Source organism: Diabrotica virgifera, chromosome 4 (assembly GCF_917563875.1).
Source record: "Diabrotica virgifera virgifera chromosome 4, PGI_DIABVI_V3a".
NCBI lineage: Eukaryota > Metazoa > Arthropoda > Insecta > Coleoptera > Chrysomelidae > Diabrotica > Diabrotica virgifera.
This window is the reverse complement of record NC_065446.1, coordinates 141479076-141502900: the sequence shown is the minus strand read 5'-3', so window position 1 is coordinate 141502900 and position 23825 is coordinate 141479076. Positions and strand designations below refer to the sequence as shown.

General features: G+C 31.5%; 3 protein-coding genes and 1 long non-coding RNA gene across 5 annotated transcripts in view; 3 read left to right on the top strand and 1 right to left on the bottom strand.

Annotated features, from left to right (window-relative positions):
• LOC126883167 (cdc42 homolog) overlaps positions 1-2482 on the bottom strand; it is a 75967-nt gene extending 73485 nt beyond the window's left edge. Inside the window, exons 1-2 of the mRNA XM_050648416.1 lie at positions 2316-2482; positions 1951-2020 (exon numbers count right to left, since the gene is read on the bottom strand). Of these exons, the coding sequence (XP_050504373.1) occupies positions 1951-2015 (65 nt within the window). The 5' untranslated portion in view covers positions 2016-2020; positions 2316-2482. The remainder of the gene's footprint in view (positions 1-1950; positions 2021-2315) is intronic.
• A 3959-nt stretch (positions 2483-6441) lies between these two features.
• LOC126883166 (uncharacterized) lies at positions 6442-8061 on the top strand. Its single transcript, XR_007697536.1, has 3 exons — positions 6442-6592; positions 6688-6836; positions 7798-8061. It is a non-coding gene; the product is annotated as an uncharacterized LOC126883166 (long non-coding RNA).
• Positions 8062-19370: 11309 nt separating this feature from the next.
• Positions 19371-19788, top strand: LOC126883165 (uncharacterized). The gene has a single exon (XM_050648415.1). It carries the CDS (start codon positions 19515-19517, stop codon positions 19734-19736), a length of 222 nt encoding a protein of 73 aa, XP_050504372.1. The 5' UTR covers positions 19371-19514; the 3' UTR covers positions 19737-19788.
• Positions 19789-20094: 306 nt separating this feature from the next.
• The window catches only part of LOC126883163 (tyrosine-protein phosphatase non-receptor type 11-like), a 525151-nt gene continuing 521420 nt past the window's right edge, over positions 20095-23825 (top strand). The window contains exons 1-2 of one of the 2 annotated variants that reach the window (XR_007697534.1): positions 20095-20241; positions 20444-20566. Coding sequence is in view for 1 of the 2 variants with exons in the window: in XM_050648411.1 (XP_050504368.1) it covers positions 20228-20241; positions 20444-20566 (137 nt within the window). In the remaining variant the exon portion in view is untranslated. The remainder of the gene's footprint in view (positions 20242-20443; positions 20567-23825) is intronic. The other variant, XM_050648411.1, reaches the window with a different exon arrangement.

Here is a 23825-nt window from a genome sequence, read left to right as displayed (position 1 = left end):
AGTTTTATGACTCTGTAGTTTGTTCATTATTGTATTTTTTTTGTTTTTATAAACGGGTACAAATATACTGCTTCTTCATTCGTTTAGCATTTGTCCAACTTCCATAATTCTATTAAATAAACGTATTAGCCAACTTATTCCTGCCTCTTCTAATGGCTTCCACATTTCAACAGGAATATCCTGATTCCTTTATTTTTTGAAGTGCTTGAACCACTTCCTCATGGTCAGTGCGAATTGACAGTAAAATCAAGTAGGAAGTATATATCAGCAAGTCTCACAACAAGGATGGAAAAAATACAGTATGTTTAAGATATACTATGTGAAGACAGACACATGTCTCTGACTCATTAGCTATCATCAGTACAGTATAGCCAAGTTAGAATAGGTCTGCGTTAACCTTTCCTTGTTTGAAAAACTCTAAACATTGATTGTTTGAAACATTCCGCATTCCTTTCCTCAGGTAGCTGTAGCTTCCTCCTTGGATGTGTTAGTTGTTGCTCTGGAATCGTTAGGATCTTCTAACATTATTGTCATAAATTGGTTGTATTGCTCCTGTAGTGATCTTTTCCCAAGCTAGCATACACCTCTAGTAGGTATAGCGGTATAGCATACAGAAATGTAGATAAACTGATAATGTTGATTTGTAAACAAAACATCTTCACTAAATGGGTGAAAAAGCTGCATTCTTAGTGTCTGTTATCTGTATTTTGAGGTTGCAGTCATTAAGTTAAGGTGCAGAATAAAAAAAAACTCTGTAGACACATTAACGGACACACTTCACATGTAGTCACATCTTCTTAAGGAGTGACTTCATATGCAGTTGTGTCAGTGAATGTATTAATATCAAGCTTTCGCAAAATTTATTTGTTTCATCAAGTCTAAAATAAATTTATAATTCTTTTCTCAGTAAATACAATGAAATTAAGACAAAAAAGCATTGTATTAAAGAAGCATAAAAACTTACAACATGAGCTTAGTCCATTAAATTTTAAACATTATCACTAAACATAAAAAATATAACATTGTTAATCTAGTAGTAATTACAATGTTTTATTTAATTTTATATCACAGTAATAGTTTTTGGCACTGAAATATCTCATAAAAACGGATTACTGGTTGTCTCGTAATCCATCTCGTAACTGAAGTCACTCTAGATTTAAATTATGTCTTTCTGCCACAGCATTTAAGTACATAAATAACCGATTTACAAAATTCATCTTTTCAAAATATAAACATTAAACTTAAAAACAAGCAAAAAGTTGGGTTAACATGAATTAACTGACAGTCAGGACATGACAGAACCCTAAATAACATGGTTTTTCATACATCATACCACTTTATACACTTATGTTTTGACGACTGTAATCTGATGTACGTAATTCTGAACTTTACACATGTACGTAATCACTTTACGTAAAGGATACAGCATAGCCCCCAATATATCAAAGGAATACTGCTCAGTGATAGAGGGGTTATCCGAGGTTTTGGAAGGAAAAAACAAAAGTTTATTAAGGGGCCTCCTAGCTTGGGTTGCCTAGGGGCCTCAAGATTCTTAATCCGGCACTGTGCATGCAAAACGCCTTTTGACGTCATGTGGCAGAGAATCTGTTAATGTGGAGAATACATAATGTGTATAAAGAGCAAATACAGAAGACTTCTTATCTATCTTCATGTAAAATTCTGAATTGTGCATAAAAACAGTAAGTGTCGCAAGAAATTTGCTTGCCAATGAATTGTTTTTATTAGGTTAATCACCTCCGTGATCTAGTTAAACAAATAACTTTATTACTGATATCAACAATATTTCACAGAAATCATACAATTAAATTAACATGAAGTGAATTTTGATCCACTTTGAGAATTAGTAACCAATTAGGTTATGAGAAATTTTTGTATTTTGGGTAATTAGTAACCTGTAATGTTTCTGTTTATTGGAAATTACTAACTCACCTAATTAATAAACAAGTTTTACCAACGGCTCCATCTCCAACCACCACACACTTGATCGTCTGCATTATAGCTGAAAATGATTGATGTTTAATAAGTTGTTAGATTTAGTAAACGCTGATAATAATAACACTGATTGTTGTAAACTAAGCGACATCCGGAATCAAATAAAACCGAATTTAAATTAGAAAAGTGTCCGAAAAATGTGTCAAGACGTGGTTAGAATTCGAAAGAGTATTTTTTAGATTTCTGCCATTTTTGTGCATTCTCAGCGTCATTTCACGTGAATAAACCTGTTTAATAAAAATTTAACAATATACTTTCTTCGGCAAACGACAATATTAGACAGAAATAATGTTTTTACATACCTTAATTATTAAAAATGTATAAAAAACAACCTAAAAATGGATAAAAACTATTATAAAACTGCACTTTTGGGTTGGGTTCATGTAAACGAATTCCTAGAAGTTTTACAATTTACAATACAACCCGAGAACAGGGTTGCCAGGTCAGTTTTGATGTCGTCAGTAGTTTTGCTTTCAAAAAATCAGTAGCCATCAGTAGATTTTTTAAGCCATTTATAATACAGTAAAACCTGTGTTAACGGCCACCTGTTAAAATCGGCCACTTCTACTAACAGCCAGTTTTTAAATAACGGCCAGTTTCTAAATAACGGCCAGTTTAAAATTCTCCAAACTAATTATACCTATTATGTAAGATTCCCTTATATTTATGAACTGGTATCTACGGTCACCTCTATATGACGGACGCGGCCAAGTAACCAAGTAATCTCATATTTTTAAAGCCTTCATAGAAATTTACATAGATAGGTACTCTTTATTTATTTGGTCTTTTATATAATATATAGTGAGCGCGTAAAAGTTGAAATAAAATAATTTTTTTGTTAATGTGTGACTTTGGAGAAAAATCCCGAAATGGGTCATTTTTAATTTTTAGATTATGCTTTTTTGGCGTAGGTATATAGCGATGATTGTTTTAAATAAGAATAGGATCGTGTGCTCGCTTATTTGAAAGGTTGTTCAATTCTCTATTCAGTGTAATAAACATTTATTGCTTCAAACATTAAAATAATTTTTTATAAAGGGTACAAAAAATTATTGTATTAAATTAATTGACACAAAAAGGAGAATGTAGGTATGTAATTTACTTAATTCAAAATACATCATTTTACTGTTGCCAGAAAACATAAAAAAATATTTATTTGCTAAATAAATATTGTTTTTCACTTAAATTCAATGTTAAAGCTTCCACCCACCTACCTCTTAGAAGTTTGAACATTTAATTTAAGCGAAAAGTAATGTTTATTTATCAAATAAACATTTTTTTTTCTTTTCTCAGAGCAGTAAAATGTATTTTGAATTAAATTTCATACATTCTTCTTTTTGTGTCAATAAATTTATTTATTTTTTTGGACACCCTGTATAAATAATTGTATTAATGTTTATATTCATTAGCAGAATGGCAGAGGATAGGATAGTACGAATAGCACGAGATAAGTCACCAAATGGACGAAGAAGTATTGGCAGACCAAGAAAAAGATGGTGCGATAACTTAAATAATTTAGGAGGATAATATTGAAGAAGAAACAGGCTTTAAAGCCTACATTCAAGAAGGAACAAGAAGATGTTTATATTACTGAATAGATAATTGAATAAGACACTTACTCAACACAGACACACTACACATTACTCCCCTGACTTAGTGATAAGTTATAAATTACGTGGCTAAAGGTTCTAGTTCTAAACCAAAGCCAGAATCAGAGAAAAAAAAATAATTGAATAACCTTTCAAATAAGCTATTGTTTGTTTTTTAAGCAAAAGGAGTGATTCAAATTTACCCCGTAATGCTTGTTTCTAATTGGTCCAACCGCAGGCAAGTTTACTCCACTGTTATTAAATTTTGACACTTTGACATTTATGACATTTTGGCACTTCTGTCATTTTATAGGTTAATTAAAGGTTTGTTCCAACATGAACTTTTGGACGGCCCAAAAACCGTCACGAAACTGCTTGTACCGTTTGTTGTGCGCATGTTCGTAATTGTATCGCCCAGTTATCGTCCCATGACGGTAATCATATATTTGTCATTTTTGTTGGTGACAGCTTGTGTGCTTTTAGTCGATCAAAGGCTCAAAAAATTTAAAGAATTAAATCCTAGTGCTCAAGTCAGTCCAACCAGCACATTATGCATTTGCCCGATTACTGAAATGATCATCACGAAACCGTCACCGAAAGATCACAATTCTTGTTGGAACAGTGGGAAGGACGATCCGATGACGATCATATTTTTGTTGGAACGGATTTTCTTTACTGCGCAGGATCGTTACCGTTTCCTGACGGTTCTCGGTCGTGTTGGAACAAACCTTAAGTATATCGACGATTTTTTGTGTTTTCTTCATTATTCCTTTAATTTTTAGATTTTTAGTCTACACTTTTATATAAAAACAGTTGTTTGGTTAAAAAATCAACTATAGAATACGACCACTACCATAGCCACCTTTACTTAAGGTGGCTATGCCACTACTCTTATTAAAAAAATTATCAATGACGTCATCACGCCCAGATGGATGATGTCAGTAGCATGATATATTATGCCAAAAAATCATAATTTAAAAATGAAAATCGACCTGTTTGGGAATTTTTTCCAAAATCGCCCATTACGATAAAATGAATTTATTCCAACCTTTACGTGCTCACTGTATATTATTTGTTATTACCTGACCACGAATTTATAAATAAAACTTTTTCAATTCCTGGGTTTGTCGATCTGTTATTTAATAAAACACATTATTATTGCTTGCCGTTTCGGCTACTTGCCATTTTCAAAAGCACTTTAATTATATAAACATTAGGTAGGTACATATAAACTTTATATTAAATATACATACATAAATTTTATGTTTACTCTTTTAGCTTAGTAATAAGCAATACTAAGTATTTACTAAAGACAAAAATTACCTACCCATTTCTTTTACCAAAAAATAAAGTACAGTTACGATCACTGAATAGTTTACACTTTAATTTTTATATTGTAATACTGTAAAATTACAGGAAAATTGTACGGATTTGATAAATGTCAAAGTCAAAAAATCTCAAAAAGTCAATGCTTTTAAAAAATTTCGCGAGTGTTGAAAAATAAAATAATAAAATAAATCATATTAAGACCATAATATATTTTATTTCTAAAAATCTTCTTTCTATATTTTTCAGTTTGTTAAATTTTGTAAAATATATTTTATTATTTTGATTTTTTTATTTTAATCAACGTATACTAGGTACACCACTGGCAACGTCACTTTGACGCAAAAGGTGCATTTTAAACGAGGTAAAATTTAAAAAAATCGCAGCCTGTAAACTATTTTTTTTTATCAAAAATTTTTTTTTTAAATTTTTTTTTTAAAAATTTTTTTTTTAAATTTTGCAATAGATTGTTACTGTTTTTTTTTGTTTCTCTTTATTATTTTTATTTATATAGACGATTTATATCATTTTAGTAAATTGTATTTGTTATTTGTTATTGTTCTTATTTATGATTCTTGTAAGCTTTGTCTATAAAATTGTTAAATTTTTCATGACAATAAAGCATATTTCTATTCTATTCACTGACCGTAACTGTACCTATCTATTCATCAGATACTCATAAATCTTATCCGAGGCGTCACAATACCCGATGGTTTGGTTGTAAAATGGAAACACATGACACATAATATGGTCTGTTGAAAACAAAGCAATTCTCTCTCAACCCAAGAGTCCCTTGTTTTCTTGGTAGCCACTTGACATCATTATTAAGTACCATGAAAATTCTAAACATCCCATAATAGGTATAATACCGACTATTTAGGTAAAGTGAAAGGAAAGAAGATTAACACGTTGTTGGACGTTGGATTTTGAATTTTTTTAGATTTTTCAGTAGAAGTTTCAGTAGATCGGTAAATTGGAGTTCAAATCAGTAGGTTTTATACAGTTTTCAGTAGGTCAGTAGATTGGAGTTCAAATCCGTAGGTCTACTGAAAAATCAGTAGACCTGGTAACCCTGCCTGAGAACCCGACCCGACACCCGACGGATGTCAGTGACATCTTTCCTTCAAAACGTAAACCAAAAAATGACAGGATTTGGGAGTCTGCTGATTCATGGCTGATTCACCAATAATTCACCTAAAGTTAGGCAACCAATATTACAATGTCAACATTAAAATCAAAAAATGGTTTAATTGAAGGGATTATAAAAAATTTACTAATTAATAAACATTACAGAAAAATTTAAATATTAAAAACTCAACAAAAACTGCCTGGTAATACGTAGAAATAACAATGAGAATAATATTTTGATGGTTTGTTCTGTAATTTAGGATGGATTTAGGTTGGCTGCAGTGCAGTTAAGGTGTCAGCTGTTGTATCTGTGACGAGAAGCTAATTCGCACACTTGATCCAACGTTGCCAAGTCACTAAAATCTCAATATTTGACACCAATTTGACAATTGACAGATTATCTTGTAAATAAATAAATCTAAAAATCTAAATAGTTATCCTAACAAAACAAAGTCGGGAACAATGGATAAAAGCCAGAAGGAGAACAAAACTAAAATTAAAATATGAAAGAATATGCAATAAACATTGTGTAAGTGGTAAGTTTAATGTAATTCAATTAATAAGGTTTTTAAAAAATGTCTACAATAATGATAAAGATGTACCTAAGTAATAATTCAAACTTAATTATTAGAAAAGCCAGCCACTTTAAAAAGATGTTCCAAACCAAAACATGAGTTACCAAAGCAGGCAATAAAAAGAAAAGGTGAACTAGAATTCAAGAAAAGAGCTGATGAAAGAAGTAAATATAAAGAAAATAATGCGGAGACTTCTCTCGACCATGTAAGTATAAGATATAGTTTATTACAATATGGTTAGATGCAAAGCTCACAATGTTTGAATGCATATAGCCTAAATTGTCCTTCAATCTTTTTTCTAATGGTGCTACAACCCTTTGTGAGTCTTGGTGTGCATAACAACATTCTTCCATTCTGCCCTGCTGGATACTTTTCTGATGTTCATGGTTTTAAGATCCCCCTCTACATCGTCTATCCATCTTTTAGTTTTATGGGCCCTTCCTCTTGTTCTATTTCCTTGGGGCTTCCATCTCTGGATTACTTGCACAGCTCGATTATCTGGCATTCTTTCTGAGTGACCAAGCCAATTTAGTCTTTGAGATTTTACAATTCCAACAATATCTGCGCTCTGCATTAGTACTATCCACCTCGTGGTTCATTTTAATTCTCCACAAACCATCACTGCAATGTGTAGATTTGTTTTGTAGATTCTAAGCTTAGACTTAGTAACTTACTTTTCGTTAAATCTTTGTATGCATAAAATCACTTATTGCTGCTAAGAATCCATGCTTTTCTTGACTAGTGTTGTTGTTGTCATTTATTATTGAGCCTGGGTAGTGAAAATGGGAGGCATATTCATAGGTATGGTTGTCTACCTTAAGATTTTTATGTTGATTTGACTTTGTGCACTCTATATATTTTGTTTTACTTTCATTTATATATAGACTAAACGTAGTAGCTTCCCATTTAAGATCTATAGCTTTTTCTTTTAATACCTTTTTGTTGTGGCTTATTATGGCAAGTGCCCTTATATAAAACTAACTAAATTAACCTAAACCTTATATAACTGTCCTAATATTAAAATACAGTTGTCCCTTGATAGCCCGACAGGTATAGGACCAAAAGGTCGGACTACCGAGCATGTCGGAGTATCAAATGTGTACTGTACTTTTGTGGTACTTTCCACATTTGTATGATTTTTATGGTACTTATGTTTTTGTTTTTAGGAACAAACACCAGATATTTTATATATGCAGAAAAAGGAAAAACTGCTGGAACTTTAATTTAAAGGCTTTTGACTAGTGAAGATTTGGATAAACAACAGGAGTTACTTTGGGCTATAGCTACGTGCAAATTTATTTTCTTGTGGCTTCCTATGTTTATTCTTATTAACTATACACTTTGATATGTTTTTAGTCGCATGAAGATTTTATAGTTTATTATTTTATGTATATTGTTATATTTGTGTTGAATAAACATTATTATTATTATTACCTTAATTTCCATTAAATAAATTAACTGTAATCAATAAATCGTTTTTAATGTTAATAAATAAATTATCAATAATGATTCCCAAATATTTTATTTGTTTGACAAGTTCTATGGGTTGATTGTGAGATTAATATTGATGATATTAATATTTCGTAGTAATAATCAATGCTTTGGTTTAAGAAATAGACAACTTAGAATAGAAATATGCTTTATTGTCATGGAAAATTGTACAATTTTATAGACAATGCTTACAGAGTCATAAAAAAATACAAAACAATAACAAACACAAAAATCAATAACAAGTTTAACTTGAATTGGTGTGCTACACTACAAGGATATTAGTGAGTGAAAAACACTTTCAAACCCAATGATAACAAAAACTTTCCATAGAAGGCCACAATTTTTAAATCGATCATATTTTCTTTTAATTGTAAACAGCGATCATATTCTACTTATTATTTTTTCTGTTATAACACCCTGTATAGCATATATTCAAGTATTGTTATACTTTGTATTAGAGGAATTTTTTTAAACTGTGTAATTGTTTGATTGCTCTTGACCAACTTCATGTTTGCAAAATAAATTGGGTATGACTATATGTTCATTTTATTGTAAGCCTTAAGATATTGCTTAGTTTGAAAAACACTATTTTTATCACTAGGCAAATACAATTTAGGTATGTAAATTTTATATCAACTTTTACTTTTAGAAATTGATATGGTAACGACACATCACTGCCTATTGATTTCAAAGCGGGGATTTAGAGGCAAACGCTAAATAAACAGCAAAAATGTGTCTGAAGTAATATTTTAAAGCTCACTGAGTTAGGCTATCTTTAGCTTATTCTTTCCATTTCACTCCTGTAATAAATGTTGTTGCTAGTAAGTTAGTACTTGGTTCTGAATTTACCTGGTATTTACATTTGACCCAGTATCTTACCAAATTCTTTCCCCACTCGGGCCGACAATTTAAAGTGACCCTCTGTTGGGGCCCAACAGAACAGGCCATGTCTAAAGTTACCCCTACGAAGCAATCTTAATTGCCGCTACGAAGCGATTTGTTTGTTTTTTCTTCGTTAGTAACTTTCATAAAATTTCCAGTTCTTGTACATATATGTATAGCTTAAATGCTTGAATAAACTTATTTTAGCTTGAGCTTTATCATGTATATTAGTAAGACATAAATTATACTTGAAAATATAATCTGTATGACGCACGCCATTGACTGACTTTCTTTAATGATTAAATTAATATATTACTAATCATTATATTATGATTGTGTGCTGGCACAATGCATCGTCTTTTTTAAATTTACCGCGCATTGATTGTTACCCGTACAATTGGCAACGTTGGATCAAGTGTGCGAATTAGCTTCTCGTGTATCTGTGAGGTAGGGATAGATCTTACAACCCATTCCGCGATGTTGCCAAATGTTTAATCAGGATCGGAATCCTAAACGCGGCAGATTTAAAAACATGTCATTACACTTTCTAAAAATTAATATTATGTCCATATTTGCATATTTTCATATTTATTGAATAATCCATTGAATTACTACATCCTAACACTTGCCTTTTTTAATATCTTCTTCCTAAAAGTGAATCAAATGTATTTTTTCAAACTCGATAATTAATTACATTAGAAATAGAGGTATAAAATATAAGTGCACATACAGAAGAGGATCTAAATTATGGAATAAATTCATTTTCTCTAAAATGGACGACTTTAGAGAAAAATCCCGAAATAGGTCGATTTTTATTTTCAAATTACAATTTTTTGCCATATATTTCATACTAGTGACGTCATCCATCTGAGCGTGGTGACGGAATCGATGATTTTTTTTAAATGGGAATAGGGGTCGTGTGGCACCTCATTTGAAAGGGTGTTCAATTCTCTATACAGTAATATAAACATGAATATCATTATTTATACAGGGCGGCCAAAATAATAATTTTTGTATTAAATTAATTGACGAAAAAAGAAGAATGTATGCAATTTATTTAACTCAAAATACATGTTTATTTGGCAAATAAACATTGCTTTTCGCTTAAATTAAATGTTCAAACTGCCAAGAGGTATGTGGGAGGCTGTTTGTGATTTAATTTAAGCGAAAAGAAATGTTTATTTGTGAAATAAACATTTTTTTCTATTTACTGACAGCCGTACAATGTATTTTGGCTTAAATAAATTACATAAATTCACATTCTTCTTTTTGCGTCAATTAATTTAATTCAAAAATTATTTTTTGCTAAGTATATACCAGAAATAAGCTAAATTATTGAATTTACTGAAGTTAAGATGTTTGATAACCTTATAAATTTTTTTGTGTTAAGCTTGTCATACAAGGGGAGCTATACTATAATATATCTCATATCACTCACTACAGTAATGAGTGAGACTGCATACACGGAACTATAATGTATATTATGGTTCCATTTATGCAGGCTCACTCATTACTAGAGTGAGCGATATGAGATATAATATATGTATATCTATTATAGTATATATAGTATACCTCCTGGTCAGTAACAAGCTTTATGGTGAAAAAGAAGGATCATTAATATACATGTATCATTTTTTAATTTTTTATTTAATTGTCCTTTGTACAATTTAATTTGTAAATTTAATAAATCAATGAATTTTGTGTCTCTCTTCTGCCCTTTCATTTTCTCTGGCACGCTTGTGTTGTACCCTTTCCTCCTCTTTTTCTATCTGAAGCAATTGAGCTATGTTGAGTATTAGCGTTGTTCTTTATTGTAATACATTCTCTAGTTTATTATTGGTAGCTTACTTCTGGAACTAGCTTTTTTTTATTTTAAGAACGCAGGATTCCATCTTCTAGCTAGATGTTTGTCATATCTGTAACTAATTTTTTTATTTAGAAAAGTGAAAGGTATCTATTAACAAATCAATGCCTCAGAAGCCAATCGGTGTAAGTCAATAAGTGCTTAAAATGAGATACTAAGATGTTTCTGACAATAGTTGCTGACAAATACAGTCGGAAGGATGAAAGAATAGGGCTTTTCATCAATTGTCATTTGTTTCGAGCTACTGTCATGTGTCACATAATATTATTATATCTACATCATACGTCTTTGGTTTGTGTTATTGTATATACCAATAACGTATGTTGTAGATATATTAATATTTGATGACACATGACAGAAGCTCGAAACAAATGACTGTCAATGAAAAGCCCTATACGCTGTGAGCTCGTACGTAGAGGGGATATTTACAAATTCACGACCGCCAGTAGTGGCAAGTCTGTAAACGTTTACCGGAAATTTGACATAAATGTCAAAGTGATTAATTTAAAATTAAAAGTAAAAACATTAATTATAAAAAATATTAGTTGGTCAAAGCTGTGGTAGGTATATATTTTTACCTTAAATATACTTACGTTTTAAATACTGAATTTATGTTTTTTTAATGTTCCGTAATATCGTTGATTGAAATAAACGGTAATCTTAGCGCCATCTACACGATAATTGTGTAAGTATCCGAAGTAAGAAATTCATATTTTATCAATAGAACGTCAAAATGATTAGCAAAATCTTAAAGATAATCGAGTACAATTTATTTAATTTTTTGCATTGTAAATATTAAGTGATAACAATTAAATAATAAATTTAAAAATTACCGGTGAAAGTTGAATTAGTAATCCGCCAGGAGCGCTACCAGCGAAGCTCAGAGCCCATGAACGATCACATCAATCAGTCAATCACATATTTTGTATTTGCTGTTTTTTCCCATAAATAACAAACATGAGAGATAGATTATTAGTAATCTGAATATGTGATTGATGTGATCGTTCATGGGTATTCTTTAATTTTTCCGACTGTAAACTGTCTTTATTTATCATAACATGGGTAACATATTCATAAATACAACAAGGAAATAATAATATTTCTATATATAATAATAAGTGTTATATCCCATAAGTCATTTTTAGGGAAAATGTGACTTACACCGTTTGACTTCTGAGGCATCCAAATATTAAAATTAGGTTTTATTCCTGTTATTGGGATTCTTCAATTTACCATGTACATTATCCAATCTTTAAAAATATTTTGTTTTGATATACATAGTTGGTTTTTAGCCCTAGTTTACTATTCAATATATCAGTTGGATGGATTATAAATCTGGAGAGTTTTGACAATGATTGATATGTCCATCTAGCCTAATTTTTCATGAGAGAATTTGGAAACTTTGAATCATGTTTTGCCAACTCAAAAACGAAAAGTAATCAACATAAGAGATCAAGTAATATATCAAGTTCTGCACTACCTAATACAGTAGAACCCCGATTATCCGTCCTCCTCGGGACCGAAGGTGTATTGAAAAGCAGGGATAATCCGAACATGTATTTCTTATGTATAATATATATTATGTACATACGCATACATATGTACCTACCATAAAAAGATAACAGAAAAAATTAATATTTCATTATGAGTCTCTCTTTCGTCATATAGAGTTTCTGTCAAGTGATTTACGATGACGCTATTTTGATAAAACCTCAAAAATGCAACTTGGGTATGTAATAGAAAATCGTAGCACGGATAATCTGTACCCGGATAATCGGGGTTCTACTGTAAGTTAAAAGGGGAGGGGACATATCTTTTATACAAAAGATATGTGGGACAGTGAAAAGGGGAGGGGACATATCTTTTATACAAAAGATATGTGGGACAAAGGGGGTTTTACCTTCATCATACACATACCAAACTCTACCAACTTGAAGAAATGTTACTAAATAGCATATCAAGCAAATAATCTCATTCTGGCTAAAATCAGCCACAACATCAAGTTTTGCCATACCACTACAGAAATATAGTATTGAATTTAAATAAAAGTTTTCCCCACATTAACAAATTTTTACATCATTGAACAGTTAATATTAATAATCATATATGTACACATAATTATTATGTAAACAAAATTACCACTGCATCTGTCTCATTAGCTAGATTGTCTTTATTTAAACTTGTCTTTGTCTTTTATTTTACATACAAATCAACAGTTTTCCACTAACTTAAAATGGATTTTTCCTCTTGTTCAAGCTCTCCAGTAAATTTTTCAGCATAATCAATGTTTTCTTTCTAAGACAATATTGTTGTCTGATTAAAATATGGAAATGTATTTCTAAACCTTATGACTTTGTATACTTATTTTTTAAGTTGTAATTCTTTGATTTACTTACATTTTCTTCATTCCCTCTTCCAAAATGGAAATAAAAACGATAAAATCATATTTGAATCTAATTATGTTAGGTTAGGAGCTGAAATTACTTCTTCCTCTTGTAGTTTCATGGCCTCCACCTCTTAGGTACTTGGCCAGTCCTCGTATTTAGACTAACTGGAAGGGAATCCTCTTTTCAAAGGGTCTGGATTTTTCCATATTCCCTTCTTTAAATTCATTGTGATATGATTTTCAAATAACTATTTTTATTTTATATTTTAATTTGAAATATTGTTAAAAATTGATTGATCTTTCTTAAGGTTTGGTCATTAATATTATGTAAGAGATTTTGTATTGAAATAGGGGTTGGACTTCCTATATTAACTAGTTCCTGATACAGGTCAAATTGATTTGTTTTGTTAATTGGGCATTCAAGTAACATATGAGTTATACTTCCTATCTGTCCACATTCACAAAAAGGAGTATCACTACAATTAATTTTAAACAAATGGTCTGGTGTGTGACAATGGCCCGTTCGCATTCTAATAATAGATGTTAAGTGCCTTCGATCCACAAATGTGAATTTGTGGAACCAAGGGTTTATAGAAAAATCACTTTGGCATTGTTGATACCATTTCCCTTTAGTTTTAAACTGCTTTGTCCATTCAACTTTAAACTCGTTTACAATTTTTTGTTTAATAAAAGGCAAAAAGTCAAATTTATCTATTTTAATGTCTGCAGGAACATTTAAAGTCTTGCCTATATTTGCCAATTTATCAGCCTCTGTATTCCCCTTTACTCCAGTATGGCCTGGAATCCAAGCTAAGATTATATTAAATCCTGCTTCCATTGACTCAATAATAAGTCTTTTAGTTAGGTTTACAATATGGTTGTTTGTCCCCCAGGTGGTGTTATGTAATTTTTGGATAGCACTTTTAGCATCTGAAAAAATTATTGCTTCTTTAATATTTTTTTCAATACAAACAGATACTGCCTTGTTAATTGCAATAATTTCTGCAGTGCATATTTGAGTGTGCTCATGTAATCTGGATGCATAGTTATAATTGATTGAAGGTATGTGTACCCCAAAACCTACTGTCCTCGACTCGGGATCTAAAGAACCGTCTGTAAATACCCATGTATAATTTCCATATGAAGCTGAAAATTCATTAAGAAATTCCTGATGAGTATAGATTTCCATTTTTTTGTGGGTTGAGAAAATTGTCTGAAATGTTCCCGTAAGATAATTCAGTTCGATCTGAAAGCAGGATTTAATATTCTCTTTATATAGATTAATGAGGTATTTGTCAAAATTATTTTTGATTTCAATCAAATATGGTGGCTCTTGTGATTTCCAAAATCCTATTTTATAATTTACTTTGGTTCCCAACTCTGACAGGATTTCGTTCAGTGGATTTTTCAGATCAGCTAGGATTTTCAGATAGAACTTAGCGCACAGTATTTTCCTTCTTGCATCTAATGAAATTTCTCCACTTTCTGCTAGCAAAGCATTAGTGGGGGTAGATCTCATACAGCCCGTGATGATTCGTAAAGCTTTAAACTGAATTTTATCTAATATTAAGAGTGGGGACTTACTACAGGGTTTTAATATTGCACATGAATAATCCAAATGGGGTCTTACGATTCCTTTATAAATTAATGAGACTGTATGGGGGTTTGCTCCCCACCAGGTTCCACATATTGCCCTCATTATATTCAAACCTTTTTGAGCTTGTGTTTCGATACGTTTAATATTTTCAATCCAGTTAAGTCGATTATTGAATATTGTCCCTAAATATTTAATTGATTCTCTAATAGGAATTATCTCTCCCTCTATTTTTAACGGAATATTATTGATGATGTTTTTCTTTTTGTTAAAGATTACTGCAGAGGATTTACCATGGGACAAGGGTAGTTTATTTTTTGTTAACCATTGAGTTATGTGAGTAAGACATATATTAGTTAATCTTATAAGATTATTTATATCTTCACCAACTGTTATGAGGGCTAGATCATCTGCATATTGAATTAGCCTGAAATTAGATGGAATAATGTCATGTAGCGCTTTGGTATATATGTTGAATAGTAGTGGGCTCAGGGGCGATCCCTGAGCCAGCCCTTTATCAGTGATGTTGGGTCCAATTATTTGGTATTCCCTATCTCGGATATAAATATTTCTGTTATTTAAGAATTCAAAAATTAGGTTATTATATGTATATGGTATTTTTAAATCCGCCATTTTTCTATATAAAAGGTAGATATCTATATTATCATAAGCAGCTTTTAGATCAAGGAAGACCGTTAAAACCGCTTTTCTCTCAGTAAAAGCATTAAGTACTATGTGGGAAAGCGCTACATGCGCATTACTACATCCACTTTCTTTGCGAAAGCCCAGCTGATAGCTGGGCAAAATACTATTATGCTCTACGAACCATTCTATTCTATTTTTAATTATGTTTTCTAGAATTTTACCTACACATGACGTTAAGGCGATTGGTCGGTAACTTTCTGGACTGTTTGGACATTTAGTAGGTTTTAGGAAAGGTAATATTAGTGTTTGTTTCCACTGCCATGGTATCTTACTTGTTTTTAATATATTATTGAAAATTTTTATCAAATGGGATTCTGCTATTGTGGGTATGTTTTTTAACATCGAATATGATACCTTATCCATACCAGTGGCCTTATCTTTTTTTGAGTATATTATATTAGTGTACTCAGTGTAGGTTATTTCCTCAACAGTTTCATTGCTAGGGCTCAGAAGTTTAAACCAGGGATCTACATTGCATGAAGTTAAATTATTTAGAATTTTTATCGAGGTTTCGTTATTGGGAAAAGTTACATGGCTATTAGAAAAATGAGTTTTAAATTTTTTAATTGTGCTCCAAATTTTTTTAACTGGAGTTTCCTTCGTAAGTGATCCACAAAATCGTCTAAAACTAGATTTTTTTTTAATTTGTAATTGTTTTTTAACGAAAGCTTTAATTCTATTACAGTTTATGTAATTTTCCACGGTTTGGTTATCTACATAGGTTTTGATTGCTTTTCGTCTATTGTTTATTAACTCATCGCATTCGTTGTCCCACCATGGTGCCCCCTTAGTTTTATCTCTAACTGTTATGTAAGGGATATTATCTTCTGCACTAGAATTGACAATATTATGCCATTCATTATAATCCACGTCATGTCGATCAGACAGCTTAGTTTCTATAGTGCCCATGTATTTTGGCCAATTTGCTTTTTTGAAATTTCTTCTGGTACCTAATATGCTGCCTCCATTTGAGGATTGTGTTTGGATAATTTCACATATAGTTGGGAAATGGTCACTTTGTCCACTATCTGGGTGTACCCACCAATGACACTTAGATGCTAAATCTTGAGTTACTATGGTAAGATCAACTGCTGATGGATTCTGCCCTGGTTGTACCATTCTGGTGGAGGTACCATCATTCATTATAACTAATTGTTCTTCATCAACGAATTCCATTATTATTTTCCCATTATGGTTGTTACCAGCACATCCCCATACCTGATCATGTGCATTTAAGTCTCCCATGATTATATAAGGTTTGTGAAAATCTTTTTTAATATTATTCCATGTCGATTGTTTTATTTGCTGACCTGAAGGGTTGTAGATATTAATTATATTTAGGTCAAATTTTGGTAAGTTTATACCTATCACCTGCATATTTGATGTTCTGTCAGAGTTGCTCACTCGTATACTAGTGTGTTCAAAACTATCTTTAATTAGGATCATAATGCCACCATATCCATCATATCTATCTTCCCTGTATATGAAATAGTTTTTTATATTTAATATATACGTGTTATTTGTCCATGTTTCATTTAATAAGATTACATCTGGTTTAAGTTCTTTAATGAAGATTTTTAAATTATCATAATTTGGTTTAATACTTCTAATGTTCCACTGCATGAGAGTGAAACAGCCTTGCATTTGGAATTTTTTATTTTTATTTTGATCTATAAAATGATGGGGGTGATGAGTTAATATCTAAATAGCCTGTGTCAAACGTAGGTGAGCCTATGCTTTTAAAATTACAAATTTGTGCAATAAAATTGAGAACATGTTCTCTGTCTGAATTATTTAATTTACTAGCCATATTCATAATATCTTGAAGGGACTGAGAGCTTTCTCTGAAAACGTTTTCAGAGGTTTGTTTTTTGGTTTTATTAAAATTTGGTGAATTTGGGGTACTATATGCCATGGAGGAAGTGGATGGCAACCTACCATTGGGGTTTAATATATTCTCGTTGTGTAGATCTTTATCGTATGTCCCATTATCTTGTGCTCGCCTTTTATTTCCTTTAAGTGTGACACTATAAGTGCTGGATTTTTGTTGATTACTGACGTGTGTCGTTCGTCTAGAGTTTAATGGGATACTTTGTGGTTCCAGGTTTTTAGTGCCTTGAAAGGCAGGGAAATCACTCGGATGGTTAATGAAATTATTATTTTTTGTTTTTGGAATTTTTTCAGAAGCCTCAAAAAAAGATAGATTTTCTAAAGACATCATCTCTCTAATTTTTTTTTGTCTCATAAATTCGGGACATTGATGGCTTGTGCTATTATGCTCAATACTGTTACAGTGAACACATTTCATAACACACGTTTCATTTGGTTCATGTATTTTAGTACAATTAATGCATTTACTATTTTTTGTTTTGCACAGATTTTTGGTGTGCCCGTAATTTAAGCAGTTATAACACTGTATCACTGGCATTATATATGGCAAGACTCTATGTTCTATACCGCAGATCAATACTCCCCTCGGTAAAGTAGTCCCTGTAAAGGTATAACAAACAGTTCCAGTTGGGAGAAGTGTAACCACCTCCTCACTTTGGCTGCCCTGTTGAGATATCTCATCCATTTTTTGCTTAATTCTTCTATTAAAACGTTTGACATGAATAATTTTACAATTTTTTGTATTGGGTTCTGAGTATTTCAACAGGGTATCCTCTGTGAAGTCTCTATTGATAAATTTTACAATACCTTTACAGGTTACATTCTTATTAGGGATGAACAAGTCATATCCTTTATCTTTTAACGTATTTGAATCCAAAAAATCATTTGCGGCTTTTCTGTTTTTAAATTCCACACTAATTCTATTTATCCCCTTTTTATGAGTTTTAAAGATTTCGTTTAATTTTAGATCATAGATTTCTCTAGCTATGGCCAAATAGTTATATTTCCCGATATTCAAATTTTCATTATTGTATTCTATATAGACTTCAAACGGACCTTTATCATAAATATCATATCTAGATGGGATGTTATTTAAATTTATACTTTCTTTTTTATCAGTAACAATTATTTGTTTTTTGTTATTTCTTAAATTATTATTATTACTTAGATTGCCTATATAACTCGTATTTGTAGTCATTGGAACATCAAAGTTATCATTTTTTTCGACTAAATTTAAATCTGGGGGCTTATCACCCCCAGACGTGTCCCCCATTTTTAAAACTAGTTTGCTTTATTTATTTAATTATTTTTTTTAATTATTCTATTGAAGTGTTTTAATTTAGGCTATTAGAATTATAATTTATAAAAGATTTTATTAAAATACCTGACTTTCAAAAGCGGACAGCAATTCAAATTTTGACACCACTACCTTGTCAAAAAATCAATCAAACTTTAAATTCCAAATTATTAGCTATTTTTATCCAAATTTTCTCAGAATTAACTTCGGAATATAGTTCTTGCAGCTACGTGACAAAAATTATTGCAGTATTACTTTTTCTGTCTCAACTAAACGGCTTTTTCAAAGAACTCTGATATAAGTATATCATTCAACTTTGACAGTCTTGTAATATTGTCGGAGCTGAAATTATAAAAATAAACACAAAAATCAGGTGTGTTCGGAATCCAAACTTACTTTTAAAGCTTATCTACTGGATAACTAACTGGAATATATTATATTATACAAGCAACTATCAAATTAGAAAAAATAGATTTGATTCACTTTTAGAACCTGTAAAGTAAAACAACATATTTTGACATGTTTTTAAATCTGCCGCGTTTCGATACTGCTTAAAAATTTGGCAACACAGCGGAATGGGTTGTAACATCTATCCGTACCTGTATCTGTGATCCATCTGTCATCTGTATTCTGTATTTTCAATCTTTTCAATGTCATTATTAAACAGGTTATGTTTATAAAATAAAAAAATAAATTGCAGCCGCATATATCACAAATTACAATAGATTTAAAAGTTATATGTATTGTAAATTTGATCAAATTTAACTTATTAACATGCAGAAAATACCCAAGAGAAGTGCTTTATTGGACACCTTGCATAAAGGATTTGTGTTGTCATGCATTGGAGTTACTATTTATGCTGGTTCTTTATTCGCCGTTAGATATTATAATCGTTTTATTAAACTAAAACCAGAAAAAGGACAAGAATTGTTGGATAGAGAAAATTTACTATCAGAAGGTGCCTCGCCAGACAAAGCTCCTATATTGACTGTTTAATATAGTTATTGTAGTGGTATATATTTGTAAATAAAGTACATATTGTTGGTTATTTTTACTTTTAATAAATACCTATTTAAAAGATTTATTCAAAGGTATAGGTCAATTATATTGGACTAATATATTCAAAAAAATGATCCAATAAAATCGCAATGAATAAGGTGGGGTAGTTATAGGGCTAGTTCAATATGTCACAGTTTGAAATGTATGCTAAAATAAAAAGTAACGTAACTGCTAACATATGTAAAAATATTATGTATAGTTCATGTTAGATGTGTGTTTGACAATGTTTGCTTAAACATTATTGTTTATTTTTAAAATTTCTGTAAACAATCAACGTCAAAGAACCCAAAGAAATAATGTCACATTTGAAATCAGCTGCGCCTCGTATATTCAAGATGGCGTGGAACTGTAAAGTTGGGTTTCAACGTTAATTCATTTTGTTACTGCAGATTAGATTTTCACATTTTTTATGTTTGGATATTAAAAATATGAGTTCAAGAAGGTAAAATTGTTTAAATATATTTTGTTTATATATCAAACTATATTCACTATAATATTAATATATTATATTTTCAGTAAAGTATGCTACAATGTTCAGGTCTAAAAATACAACTGCATAAAAACAAAAAATGTTTACATTTCAATGTAAAAAACTAAATGGTAAACAAAAAATGTTTAATAGTGTACATTTTTTAATAATGTAGGTGGTTTTGGCCCACGATCAGCGGCATAGACGCAGAAAAATTGTTGATGGAAAGAGGGGTGGATTGCAGTTTTCTGGCCCGACCTAGTTCCTCCAACCCTGGAGATTTTACATTATCTGTGAGGTAAGTGTAATTCCAGCAACAGCTTATCCTAGATTTATATTTGCATTTAAATTGATCCTAATAAAAAGCAGCTTTTTTTTATTTATAAGAGTGCTCAGACATGGTTTTTAAGTTTAGTTCATGTATTTTAAATCATGTATTATCATGTTTAGTTCATGTATTTTTAAAGAGACCAAATCTTGAAGGACATCCAGATAATTAATCTAGCCACAATATTTGACTTGATTTATCATATCATTTTTTGTGACACTTGTTTAGATATTATCCTTGATTGAGGTATTGGATGGACACCTCAATCAATGATATTATGAAGTTATTCTACATTTTATCCACAGAGAACGGCAGTTCTCACCAGTGGCGCACAACACCCCTACAAGCGACACTATATATACACGAAATTTTCGATTTTCTAAACCTGACTGAATTGAAAATTGGGCCAAATCCCATATTAAAGTTTAGGAAAAGACTTGTCCATCCATATGTTACTTCTTCATTTTGGTCCAAGGGTGTGGATTTTACGGCCCTTCCCATTTAAAGCCTGTTTTTCGTTCTCGTCCCCAAAACTCCCAAAAATTTCAAAAATTTAAGCCCGACCTTTGCGGCTTCTGATAGCATAGATCATTACCTTTCCAACGCATGTTTAATTTTGAAAATCGGTTATACCATTCAAAAGTTATCGAGCTCAGAAATATGACTCAATTTTTATTTAAAAAATGGAACATGTTTGTGGATATGTATGTATGTATGTATGTATGTATGTGTGTGGAAAAGTTAAACCGATCTGAATTTTTTTTTCTGTGTTTCAAGAGGGTGTGAGGGCCGATTCAGAACCGGTCTAATTTTTGACTTCTGACTACCCGTAAGTTAGCTAGAGGACTAGGTAAATACAAAATAGCATATTTTTTGGGCGTATATATCTTGGGTTCAAGAAGAGATAGGAAAACCGCAAATACACCAAATAAATAGGGTTGAGTTAAGCTTTCAAATGGTGTTCAAGCGATCAAGCTGAGACATACGCAGTGCTCACCATAGCCAAAAAACTGAAAAATTAAACTTTGAAAATTTTGGTTTTTCAACAATTACTCAAAATTTCAACCTACGAATTTCGCCAATAACTGAGCGTTTGTAGAAGAACTCAGGACGCGTCTAACGGTGTATACCTTATATCTGGGAAAATTCTAATTTTTAAGTTATAGGCTTCATAAGTATGATCAAATCTATTTCTTATGGGAAAAAACGGTTTTTCAAGCTCAATAATTCCTGTAATACGTTCAGTTATCATAGTCGATCTTGGATGCATCAGATACTACTTGTCAATACGTTTCAAATTCATGTTTAGTGATTAACATCAGGTAAGCCGTTCAGAAGTTATAGGGCTCCAAAAGTAGAATTAGTCCAGGAACTGAAATTTTTCACTTCGCAATTTTTACAGAATGGATCGATTTGCTTAAAAATTTGACAATAAGTAGTGGATAGTCCAAGGATCAAAATCTATATGATGCCGAAAGACGCTTTTACTATGGGGTGGTTGCCACCTCATCTCGAGGGTGGAATTTTTTTTTTATATTTTGACCACAAATGCTGGCAAAAATATTAATTATAAGCAAAAAATGTTCATTATACATTTTTTTGATAAAATTAATAGTTTTCGATTTATTAGTTATCGAAGCTGTTAGTTTTATATCGGAAAGATTACCAGATAACGGCAGTTCTCGCCAGTGGCGCAGAAATACACCCCCCTACACGCGACACTATTATATATACGAAATTTTCAATTTTCTAAATCTGACTGAATTGAAAATTTTGCCATCTCCCATCTTCAAGTTCAAAAAAAGACTCACCCATTAATATGTCAACCATCCATTTTGGTCCAAGGGTGTCGATTTTACGGCCCTTCCTATTTAGGGTCGGTTTTTCGTTCTGGTCCCCAAAACTCCCAAAAACTTCGAAAATTTAAGTCCGACTTTTGCGGCTTCTAACAGTACTGATCATTACCTTTCCAACGCATGTCTAATTTTGAACATTACCAGAGAACGGCAGTTCTCGCCAGTGGCGCACACCCACACCACCCTACACGGGACACTATATATACACAAAATTTTCGATTTTCTAAATCTGACTGAATTGAAAATTGGGCCAACTCCCATCTTAAAGTTCAGAAAAGACTCACCCATTTATATGTCAACCATCGATTTTGGTCCAAGGGTGTAGATTTTACGGCCCTTCCTATTTAGGGCCTCTTGTTCGTTCTCGTCACCAAAACTCCCAAAAAGTTTAAAAATTTGTCCAACCTTTACGGCTTCTAATAGAACTGATCATTACCTTTCCAACGCATGTCTAATTTTGAAAATCGGTTATACCATTCAAAAGTTATAGAGCTTAGAAATGTGACTCAATTTTTATTTAAAAAAGGGAAAATGTTTGTGGATATGTATGTATGTGTGTTTGAAAGTTAAACCGATTTGATATTTTTCTCTGTGTTTAAAGAGGGGGCCAGGGCCGATTTAGAACCGGTGTAGTTTGTTACTTTTGACGACCCATAAGCCAGCTACAGGACTTGGTAAGTGCAAAACGGCATATTTTTGGGGGTATATATATTCGGATCACGAAGAGGCAGGAGAACCGCAAATACATCAAATCAATAGCGTTGACTTAAGCTTTCAAATGGTGTCTAAGCCGCTAGGATCAGACATATACACGGCTCAGTATAGCCGAAAAACTGAAAAACTAAACTTTGAAAATTTTTTTTTTCGACAATTACTCAACATTTCAACGTACGAATTGCTCCAATAACTTAAGGTTTGTAGAAGAACTCAAGACGAATCTAACGATGTATACCTCATATCCGGGAAAATTCGAATTTTTAGGTTATAGGCTTCATAAATATGATAAAATCTATTTCCTGTGGGAAAAACGGTTTCGAAAGCTCAATAATTCCTGTAATAGCTTCAGTTATCATACTTGACCTTAGATCCATCAGATACTACTGGTTAATACGTTTCAAACTCATGTTTACTGATCAAAATCGGTTAAGCCGTTTAGAAGTTATTAAGATACAAAAGTATAATCCAATTAACGATTATTCCCCAAATGGTTTATGTAGTTGTAGTGGTTACGATGCTAAATTTGATCTGGCAACGGGCAATCCGACTTAATTTACCGGCCATCTCAATATATTTTTTTTTCAATCTATTTCGAATAGAAAAAAATCTAGTGTACATTCGATTGACACTAGATCATTTGGGAGATAATGCAACAA